This window comes from Colletotrichum fructicola (assembly GCF_000319635.2).
Source record: "Colletotrichum fructicola Nara gc5 chromosome Unknown KSG_Nara_v1_contig01, whole genome shotgun sequence".
Classification (NCBI taxonomy): Eukaryota; Fungi; Ascomycota; class Sordariomycetes; order Glomerellales; family Glomerellaceae; genus Colletotrichum; species Colletotrichum fructicola.
In genome coordinates this window covers 7,625,106-7,636,274 of record NW_027094051.1, presented here as the reverse complement: position 1 = coordinate 7,636,274, position 11,169 = coordinate 7,625,106, and the positions used below count along the sequence as shown (strand labels likewise).

The 11,169-nt window shown below is 57.4% G+C and overlaps 2 protein-coding genes across 2 annotated transcripts; both read right to left on the bottom strand.

Moving 5' to 3' along the window:
* Nucleotides 1–3,164, bottom strand: CGGC5_v002177 (putative sucrose utilization protein SUC1; the record flags this gene model as incomplete). Its single annotated transcript, XM_066150931.1, has 4 exons — nt 1–1,555; nt 1,657–2,328; nt 2,380–2,611; nt 2,978–3,164. 4 exons carry the CDS (start codon nt 3,162–3,164, stop codon nt 1–3), a joined length of 2,646 nt encoding a protein of 881 aa, XP_066009845.1.
* A 5,562-nt stretch (nt 3,165–8,726) lies between these two features.
* Nucleotides 8,727–10,394, bottom strand: CGGC5_v002176 (Protein OS-9-like protein; the record flags this gene model as incomplete). The annotated part of the gene is made up of 2 exons (XM_032035138.1): nt 8,727–10,229; nt 10,296–10,394. 2 exons carry the CDS (start codon nt 10,392–10,394, stop codon nt 8,727–8,729), a joined length of 1,602 nt encoding a protein of 533 aa, XP_031885771.1.
* Between the last annotated feature and the right edge of the window lie 775 nt (nt 10,395–11,169).

Here is an 11,169-nt window from a genome sequence, read left to right as displayed (position 1 = left end):
TTACCAAACACCGACCATGCCGCCGTTCCGGTATCCGCCACCCTTATCCCCACGTTTCCTGTTGTCGTATGGCGCGTTGTCGCCTTGTCCTGGTTGATGTGGTGGTTGTGCTTGCTGCTGTCGGTCGCCCATGTTCGGGCCGTCGACGCCACCGCCGGGGCCTTGCGGCGGGCCTCCTACGGGACCCCCGCCGGTCGCCATTCGCTCGTGCATCATCATCCCGTTGCCCAAGTCCGGGTATCCTTCGCGGTGGGTAGCATGGGTAGCGTACCCGGGTGGTGGACCCGGGTCAGGATATTCTCTTGGGCCGGTGCCGCCGCTGCCTGGGCTCCACGCAGCCTCAAATCCCATACCCATCCCCGCCATATCGGAGTTGCTTCGGGTGAGTCCGAGAGGACTCATAAGGTCGACGCTGTTGGCGTCTATCTCAACTCCACCCATGCCGCCCATCTCCCCGGCGCCGAGATCGATGCCCAGCCCCATACTCTGCATACCCGGTTGTTGGTGGTGGTGCATCGGAGGGCCGGTCAGGTCGAGGACGGGCTGGTTACCGTTATTCTCCTCGTTCTCGTCGAACACCTCTCCGACGACGGTCCCCCTCTGCTGCCCCCACCCTGGGGCCTCCATCACGCCGTGTGCTTGATTGTGCGCTGCCATCATCGCCGCGGCGACGGAACCCACGGCAGACATGGCCGGGCTGAGCTGCGTCCTCATACTCCCTGGGTTCTCGCCGGCGGCTGTAAGCAGCTTGTCGGCAAACTGTTTTCTGGAGTTGTCGCTTGCGCTGAGCGTCTTGATGAAGAACTCAATAGGGTCCAGGCTCGCTCCTTTCCTCCCACTGCCCAGCACACCCATCTCACCCGAAGTAAAGTCCATGGCCGTCTGGAATCCGACGCTCTCGCAGGCACCGAGCACGTTTACGCACCATGTGCCAATCTCGAAAATCTTTTCCATGATGCCCATCCCGTGCACTTCGACAGCCTTGCTCGGCAAACTAGCCAGGATCGACGCCGTGTCGCGGGCGACCGTGAGGGGAAATGAAAAGCACATGCTGTTTCCGCCGCCCACGCCACTGCTAGACGGCCCACTCGAGTCCGCCGGGTTTGTCCAGCTCAACAGGCCCTGTCGCATCGAGGACTGCCACACAATCAGCCGCAACCATTGCTGCGTAATCAAAAGGTCCGCCTTTTGGATGTCTGTCGGCTCCGGCCCGCCCGCATCTCGGCTGGCGGACGCCGCTCCAAACGACCCGACAAATTGCCCTTGGTGCTGATGTTGGTGCTGCGATGGCGGCGACCCCCGCGCATTCCGCGGTCGGAGGAACGCGGGAGGGAGGGATAGAAGGTTTTGCAGCGCCAAAAAGGTTGTCGCGCTGACGCGGGGATCGGACCCCTCGTTCCATGCGGTCACGAACGATTCGTCGAGAGGTGTGTACGATGAAACGAGCTGCAGGAAGCCGGCGTGAATGTCCGGCGCCTCGTATGGGTGTCGCGTCGTCGGCAGAGAGGGTGTCCTCTTGAATGTGATCGGTTTGTTGCGCAAGATCGCAAAAGACCTGCAGTCGAGGGGCCGGCGCGTTAGCAGGTGCCACGGGCTTTTCGGCGATACGCCTTTGCTGGAACAGACGCGGGACTGGGATGAGCGACTGAAACTAACCTTTCTGTAACGAAGAGAATCCAAAAGACTCTCTGCCGACATAGTGTCTCCTCCCGGCTTAGACCGTAGTACGTCGAGTCGTCCTGCAGTCCTAGATCCTGTGCGTTCGTCAACGCCTCCCGTAGGTAGTACCACGATTTCCGCGACTGGTTGATCTCAAAGAAGGATGTGCTCAGGTAAAATGACGAAATAACAGCGGAAAGCGACAAATCCTCAAGAAAGTCGTACGACTGTCTTGTCGAGATTGTTTCGTCCAGGAAGAAGCGGCCGACTACCTCCCATGATGTGGGCCCTGGGGCGCCTATGCTTTTGCCGGACATGTGCATCGAAGTAAGGGCGCACATGGCATAGACAAGGTTCTTCTCGCTCGAGGTCATCATCGGGCGGCTGATGGTCTCGCGCATGGCGGGCATGTAGATGAGGGGCATGATGGGGTAGATGTGCTCGTAGTACAGCTCGATCAGCTGGGGGATCATGTGGAAGTAGTTCCGCGTCCTCGGCCGGAGTTCGTCGCTCGAGAAGATGCCCCTGGGTTCCGGGACCTGGCTGTGTGCGGGATTCGAGGTGACGGCAGCCCAAAAGCTCGGCGGGGTCGATGCTGCGGACGCGTTGGACGAGTGCTCGTGCGATGCGGCTTCCCCAATGTCACTCCCGCTCATTCCAATGTCGACGCTGTCCACGTTCAGCGGCGGGCAAGCTGCTGATAAGCGACGCCGCACATACTCTGTAGGGCTCTCGAGGGCATTCTCTCCGTTGAATGGTCTCTGATTTGGTTGGTGGTGATGGCGTTGCTGCTGCTGCGGGTGCGTTTGTGACGACTCCTTGGCGCGCAGCTCATTAATCACCCTCCCATGCCCGCGTTTCGGGCCCCTCTTCTTTGGGACATGATCGCGCTTGCAAGTGAGAGAAGCGTGCACGCATTGCTCACAGGGAAACTTGCCATCGCATCGTATTCCTGGAAACTGTCAGTACGATGCCTTGTCTTGCGCAGTTGGGGAGAGCAGCGGCGGGGGTGAGGGGTTGAGAGACATGAAATTCCAAGTTGCTGACAGTGACTGAGGTATGTGATGGGTGTTGGTAGAGTGATGATCATGATGACGTGCAGCAACGCAGCGGCTCAAGGCGGGTTGGTACCATGAAAACGGCAAATTGACTGTCCCGGAGGCAGGCTGCTGGGAAGAGGTAGGATCGCACGAAAGTTCATGAATGCGACGGCCGAAGGGGGAGGGTAAGGAAAAAGCAAGGCAAATCAGATCAAAATGCCCGACAATAACGACGATGGTAGACGGGGCACGGAAGTTGGAACAGAACATGGGCGTACTTCTCCTTCGACAGTGGTCGCACACTGTCCTCTTTGGCGGCGCAGACGATGCTCCGGGTGCTGACTGTTGCTGATGATGCTGGTGTCGACTGCTGCTGCTGCTGCTGATTGCGCCTGGCGACTCGGCCTTGACCTCTGCAGAGCCCGCTCTGCTCGCAGCATTTCTCGCAGAATCTGTGTCGTCCATCACTTGAACATGACGCAATGAGAAGGAAAAGGGTCGAGGGGGAACGGTGCAGACAAGTAGGTCGTCACAGGGGGCTGCCGAACGTCAAAAGGATTTGAGCGAGAGATTTCGCGGTGGAGTCGAGGATTTGTGGTTGGTACGAATAGGCAGGTAGTGTGGTGGTTGAAGCAGAGCGAGCGAGCAGCACGCACCGACCGCAAATCGACTCGGGAAGCAAAGGCAAGGAATAAGTCCCAGTCAGTCCAGGGCCCAGCCTCCCCCCGGTCGGTAGCCAGAGTCCACTCGCCGTGACGCCGTCTCCTCTCTCTCTCTCTCTCCTCAGCCCCTCACCAGCAAGGGGACGGAGCTAAGGCGTAGGTAGGGTTCGACGGGAACTTGGGTGTGGATGGTGCCGGTGTCAAAGGAAGGTTCGGAGGCACGGAGGGCTGGATGGATGCCGATGGATGCGATGCGATGCGTGGATGCTTGCTTGTTCGAGCTGCACTGCACTGGAGCTGCCTGTCCTGTCCTGTCCTGTCCTGTCCTGTCTGGTGGATGGTGGTTGCCAGGTGTATGTCGCGGTCGGCGGCGGCAGCGGCAGGGCAGCGGTGGTGCTGGTGGTCCCCCCCTCCCCCTTGGCTTGGTTCAGCTATCCCACCCGTTGCGCGCGTGAGGTGCCGTGCGGTGCGGCGAATGGTGTGGTGCCTGTGAAATGCGGGGAAGAGCCAGTCGAGGGGGCGAAAGACGTATGCGATATGCGTCGAGACGGTTTGGTAAGTGCGCGCAGTAGGTAGGAGAACCTAGGGAATGGCCTGGCCGAGTCAGCTGATGTGCGGCTTGCTCGCGACCAATGGTGACTGAAAGCACCTGCGGTATGTTTTGGAGTGCGAATGCCCCGGAGGCTCGTGTGTGTGTGGTGTCTCGTCTGCTCGTGTCTTGTCCTGTTCTTGATCTGCAAAGAGCTGGATGGCCGGAGTGGTAGGGCGTGATGACTGGTTGAGGCTGCCACGGCTGCGTAGCTGAGTGGCTGCAGAAGTGCGATACTCGGTGCCGGTGGTGCTGCTGTGTCGGAGAAGGTTGTGGTGTCGTCGTTGTCGTCGTCGTCAAAGTCTGGCGTGGGAGTGCTTGGCTGGTGGAATGCATGCGTCTTGGATGAGGTGAGTCTTGGATGGGTGCCCTTCGAGAAATTCGAGAACCTACATGCCCTCGTGGCCGATGTGTATATGCGGGGGAAGCAGACGATGGGATGTTCAAGACCCAATCAAGGCAGCGTCGACATCGGATGAGGAGCAGTCCGGGCGGCGGTGCGCCTTAAAGGAGGAGTCCATCAGAGAGATATGTGATTGTCTGTGTCGTGTCGTGTCGTGTCCATGTCCACCGACTTGGGTAGGCAAGGTAGGAAAGGTGCCGCCCGCAGTCGGCCGTGAAACATCATGACCATGTCTCCATGTCTCCTCCACGTCGTCAGGTCCGTTAAGGTAGGGAGCTGCGAGCAGCAGCAGCTACTCGACTCGGTGCACCCGTGTTGCAGCTGCTAGGTGATGCTGTTGCTCCTGCTCCAGGTTGCTTGGTGGTGGTGCTGGTGGTGGTGCTATGCTATTTTGGAAGCTATCTGAAATGGAAAGTACCTTGTTCCTGCACCTGGCTCCTGCTCTACAAAGCGAGCAGTGCAAGTCACCCACAGAGCCACAGTCAGGGACCGCACGGCGCTATTCCGGCCCCTCTGGGGACGGCGCCATTCGCCTGGTCCAGGGCCAAAGGGAGGGGCGGCATGCTGCTCTGTGCTGCTGCTACACTCTCTACTTAGTACTCCCAGGGCTGCTAGCTGGTGCTGGTGCTGGTGCTGGTGCTGCCGGTGCTGCCCTTGCTAATACTGGACTGGACCTAAGGTAGGTAACCCCCGGCCCCCCTGTCCGCCCGTCGCCCGCTGATGCCAAGATCCATCAAAGTGGGAATTGGGATCTCTTTCCAGGTCCCAAAATTGATTGATTCACACTCGTGAAAGACTGGAGAGCCCACCAGAGTACCGCCGAACGGATCCAACCGCACACCCCGCCGTTTTGGGCCACACGTGCTTAGCTTCCTGCGGTATGCGTCTTAAGGTACTATGTAGCTGCCGACCCTGACTCCCAGCAGCTTGAACGGTCTCACCAGGGTTTGCATGCCCGAGAGCCTCCTTTTTCTTGTCATGTTGTTTTGGGTAGAGGCACAGGGCTTTCATCGAAGCTCAGGTCGGCTTCCATTGTCTTGTCTGAGAGAAGGGCCAAAACTCTGCTGAGAACACCACGTTTCGAACCCTTCTTTCCTCTCCCCTTCGATCCGGAAACATAGCCCGATGCGTACACTCGCCCGATGACGATGCCCGTCTCGTCCCGTCTGTGCCTGGCCTGATGACTTGTTCACCTAATCTGCATGCCATCTACACACATCGGATCTCCAACGACATCGCAACATGCCCAACCCTGGAGAGAGTCCGTCCGTCCAGCTTGCCTGCCTTGCCTGCGCCGTTGTTCTGTGCGCCGTGGTACGGGGCATCGTGTTTGTTCACACGTCAACGTCCGTCATCCCGATCGCGGCGGATCCCCCTCTCCATTATCCTCCGCCACCGCCGGCTTCCTCATTAGCTCTTCCCTACCGGCGCCGGTCGTACGTAGCCAAGGCGCGCGTTCCACACGATCCATCCCCAACAGCGTAGAACACGCGACCTCCTTTCCAGCAGGACCGAACACATGAACTGATTATCTGATCTGGACGTGCGTCTTTTCCCATTGTGCTCGGACGGCGTCTGTCAACGGCGCCTTGCATCAAGTACAAAATCCCCCTAATCGCTATCGGGGGACGCGAACTTAGAGTTTTGACCGCCGGTTTTCAGGTCAACCACCGGCCCCAATTTTTTTCTTATTTTTTTTTTTGGTTTTTCTCACTGAGTGATATTTCGACGACAGTCCATCCAAAACACCGTTGGGCTTGAAACAAGCAGCCCAGCCCGGCCAGCCTGGCTAGGCTGCAGTCGAATTGTGACAGGACCCTAGATCGGGTTTGATGTAATGGACACACAGACTCCGACGAGGGTGGTCGGTCAACTTTCGTTCGGCATGCCGGGCAGCAAATTTGTCCCGGCCGAATTTCAATGTTGCTGTACAGTACTTTCCATTTTTTGCAGTGTGTACTTCTTTTTTTGCTTGTGACAAATTGACTGCGGCTGACTAGCAGCAACATGAACAAATAACATCCACACCCCACCCCCGGCCTTTTCTTGACAGGTGCTCCAGCAGCGGGCAGCCGCAATAGTACCTGACAAGGTGACAAGGGGGGGCATCAATTCTTCACATTGTTTTCGGAGACTGCCGTGGCCCCTGATCTCCCGAAGCCCTGGAGGCTGAAAGTGTGCAATGTTTGAGGTTGAATGGTCTCCCCCAATATGCGGGGTTCGAAAAAAAGAGGTGTGCCCGTGTCCGAGTGGCCCCGTGTGCTGGTCCGATGACAGGCCGGGCCCTGTGATGATTGAGATCGGCCGAGAGATTCAGCATGGGGGCCGGTCTTGGCGAGTCGTGAGCAATGGACTCAAGGGGAAATATCAATAACCCTATGAAAAGTACACCGTATATGCGTACTTATCAGAGCAAAGGACGCCTTCTTACTGGTGGCAATATAAAAAGAAAAAAAACACATCTCCTCCCGAGCATCCGTGGAAACCGTGGGACCATAGTCACAAAGCTAGCGCTCTTCTTTAATTTCCAGAAACCATCTTTCTGCCTGCCGGGAAAGGCAAGAGATTTTCGTACCTATTTTTCGTCTTTTGTGATAGCTTCGTCCGCGTTATATGTGCGCAATTTGGAAGGGGGGTGTAGGGTGGTAGGTTCCAGGCTGTTGGTGTCGCCAGCGCCAATGCTACGTTGCCAAGTCCCATCACAACTTGACGCCAAAATATCAACAACATCCCTGGCCCGTTTTGGGGGTTTTTGTTAGAGTTTTCCTCTTCTCCCACAACTCCGGGGTATCTATTGGGCCAAGTCACATGCACGTACTATCATCTGCGCTGCTTTCATTATCGCAGCCCGGTAGTTCTGATGATCTGTGGATGTCGCGACCTGGATTTTGAGTAGTCTAGACCACGGCCGGTAAACGCCCGCAGGGGATCCCGTTGAAGAGAGGAGGAGTGTGTGGGCTTGCCCATCTGCTCTCGGGAGAGGGACTGGCGAAAAGGCAAAATGAGAGGCTGTCCCGTCGGAAAGGTACGCCCCTGACCTTGACCAAAAACCCCCCCCTCCCGAGTCCCAGGGGCAAAGAAAAAGGAAATTTTAAATTGGAACATTTGATCTGCCCAAGCATCCATCCATCGACGGGTAGCTGTAGCTGTAGGTGAGGTACATCGTGGGTTTTCCTACGTTTTTCGTCTTAGCGCGCCGCCGTTGCGCCTTCCCGGAGGAATGGGTCATATTGGCCAAACCGGGACCGGGAATGGGAATGGCCTCCTCCTCTCTCCCTTCGTGAAGTGGGCTTGGCGGGCTGGTCCCTGCTGTGATTGACTCGGGCGGGCGCAAGCTTGGGTGCTCGGGGCATGCGGCGCATGAACGGGTGAATAAAATGGGTGAATTAGCGGATATGGACGGATAGGGTCGGTAGACGAGGCTGATACGAGCTGCTGTCGACGGCCATCGGATCTGGTTCCGTCGTCTGAAGAGGCTGCGGGATACACGGGAGCCGGGCGGCGGTGCCTTGGGGTCGGTGAAGGCATTCCCGCGCAGGAAATCTCGCCCGGAGCTAGCGACCGACCAACCATGCAGGAACGAGAGCGAGCTGGGCAGTATTTTCCCCCCTTCCCTACCCTTATGATACTTGACATTTTCACTTTTCATCTGCAGGAATTACTGATGAAGCGATGGCACGTCTGAGCGCGGTGGACTATCCAACTGCCAAAACGAGAGGCACAATCTGCCTGCCTGCCCCGGACAAAGGAATGAAGGATCGTCATGATGGAAAGTTACGATGCGGAGATGGCGCACCCAGCGCTGCGGAGATGGGAGCCAACAACCTGCCAAGCCGCAGGAACACGAAGCACAAAGGGTAGCGAAAAGCACGAGCTGGGCAGCATGTTTCCGGCGTTGCGCGCGATGTGACGATGAGACGTTGACGGTCAGAACCAACTGCCGGTATCAGCTTTTTTGGCACATCCGGCATCAACACGCCGGTATCATCGGGATGCCGCTATATACCATCATATCTCCGAGTTGTCCGTCCCGACTGCCCAACGCAAAGCTGCTCGGGTTGAGCTTCCGAAGGGCAGACGCCAATGCCGAAGGATTTCTGGCCAAGAGGGCCTGGAAGGTGTTCCCGAGCCCTACACCTCAGGGGTAAAAACTCCAGGAAATACGGCTGCAACCGACGCACGCAGAGACGAGGGAGAAAATCTGACGGGAGCCAACACCGCTGGGAGACAACACGTTGGGGGCAGAAGCTAAGAGAGACAACAAGGTGAGAATCTGGGACGACGATGTTGCGTAGTGAATCTCTGCAATTCGCCTCGGTGGTGTATCGATACAGAACATACATGCCAAACGCCAATGCTATATAGAATCTTTCTCAGAGCTCCTCCTTGAAGAACTGCTCCTCGCTGCCCTCCTGCTGCTCGTCCTTGCCAGCCTTCTTCCCTTTGCCCTCCCCATCCTCGTCTTTGTGGTCAACAATGCCTCGGATCTCTCGTGGGTCGCCCGGTTGCTCAACCACCTCGAGCTTCCAACCCTTATCACCGGCAATCTTCTCCAGTTCGGCCCTCATCTCCTCCACCAGCTCCGGGCTCAGGTCCATCTTCTCGAGCTCCTCCTGGTTGAGCACCTTCACCTCCCCACCATTCGCCTTGCTCTTGGCGCTAGCGATAATCTCAACCAAAGGGCCCTGGTTGCGGCCAGGCAGGTAGCTCCGCGGGGGCGCCAGCTTGGCAGGGGGCTTGCCCTCCTCGTCCGCGTCAGCCAGCACATTGCGGGCGCCGACAATGACACCGCCCACATTGACACCCTTCTGCGCTCTATCCCTGACGTTGGGGTCCTGCTGCTGCTGGCCGTCGCCGCCGGGCTGCTGCTGCTGCTGCTGCAGCAATTCCTGCTCGCTGCCCTTGGCGCCGGGGTCCTGGCCTGCCTGACCCACCATCGCCTCCTGCGCCTCCAGCGTCTTCAGGCGGTGCCATTCGGCTTGTGCCGCGGGGTTGTCGGCGGGAATGATGAGCTGGCAGCTGATGGGGTTCGCGCTCGTTGCCCTAGGCGGCAGGAAGGCCACGTCGTCGCAGAGGCGGGGGGTGTTGACCACCATCAGGTAGGCACATGTGGTCACTTCCTTGATCCAGCCGATGCGATCGCCCTTCATGCCTGGCACGCAGTGATATTGCACCTCGATCGTGCGCTCGCGACCCGTAAGATCGCAGATTGTGCCTCCGTCCAATCTCTGGACAAGGTATCGCTGGTCACCTTTGATCTGGAGGTCCGTGTTTGCCGGCGGGTCTCCTGACTTTGTCGTCTGCTGCTGCTTCTGCTGTTGCTGCTGCTGTTGTTGCTGCTGCTGTCCCTGAGTCTGCTGGCGCTGGCTGGGCGACTTGCTGGCTCTACCCAGGACGTACTCCGCCGTGTGAGGGTCGCGGACAGGTGGTTGGCCATTCGGCACCGTGGGAAGGGCGTGAAATTGGGTGACATCGCGGTTGTAGCAGAAGCTGTAGCTCCACCAGCCCGACATGAAGTACAGGCAGTTGCCGTCGAGCTCGTTGAGCAGCTCCCATCCATGCGCGGAAGCCTTGGCCAGCTCGCGCGCCTCCTCCTGCTTCGCGAGCTCCGTCGCGGTGTGATTCTCTGGCGTCTGGGGTTCCAGGATGGGGATCGAGCAGAGATACTTGGCAGGGTTCATGTTCATGACCTCGTATCGCTCAAACACCTCGGGCTCGGGGCCGCCGTCTGCGTCGGCGGCTTCGCGGACATTCTGGGAGACGTCGGAGGCTGTCGAGAAGTCGGCGGAGTAGGCTGGGTGCGGGGGGTTCGTGCGGTCGAGCAGAGCCTGCGCTTCGTGTTCTGGGATGAATGATTCTGAGAAGACTATCTCGTACTGTTGTGCGCGATAATTAGACGTCGTTCTCCGAAAGCTTCACCTTGCGCATTGCTCTGGACGTACCTGAGGATAGGCCACGAGGTCGTCGTGGATGCTGAAGCCGGGGTGGCGGGCACCGCACAGCTGGACTGTCGCCAGCAGGACCAAATTGAGACGGCGCATGATGCCGTGTATGCTGTAAATTTCCTCACATGTAGACCAAAAGGAGGAAGTTGAGAAGTGCCGTCGTCGGTTTGGCGACCCTCAAGTTGCTTAGACGATCGCGCTGGCGCATTGGCCAAGCGGTTCGTAGCTCACAGGTGTCATCAACGGACAGGGTCCCATCGAGATAAGATAGCCGAAGTTTCTCCGCCCGGATAGGTGGGGGGTCGACCTCTGAATACGGAGGAGAGTATCACGTGATACGTTTGGAGGTCTTTGTTTTTTATTTTTCTACCTTCTGCGTGGTATCTTAGTTCATGCGAGAACCACATTTGTCGAATTATTATGTTTAATCGCTTCCATGCTTTAGTCAATGAACAAAATTGCGCTGCCCCGAACAGATTACTAGTGTCCTAGGTAGGTAGCAAACGTGTGTCCCACTTTCGGTGGCAGCACCCGGGCCGCTGTGGAGCCCAACCGGAACCCAGACCTACCAACTCCCGGAGCCGGCAATGTTCATCTCAGATTACCCTGTTCTTCCTATTCTCACCTTCTCCTTCACTACCAAAAGCATTTGTTTTGGTATTCAAGCTCAACTCATAACGCACGTTTCCTTGTGGCGATATTCATCATATTCATCAGCAAAGTGAATTGCATTCACTGAGAATAATCTGCATTAACACCCGGCACTTTGTGTATATCTTGACTACTATACATGGATATTTGTGCTCTGCTAATACGGTCTCAGCACTATCAATCGCCTGAACCAACTATTGGTCATCACGTTCTATCATCA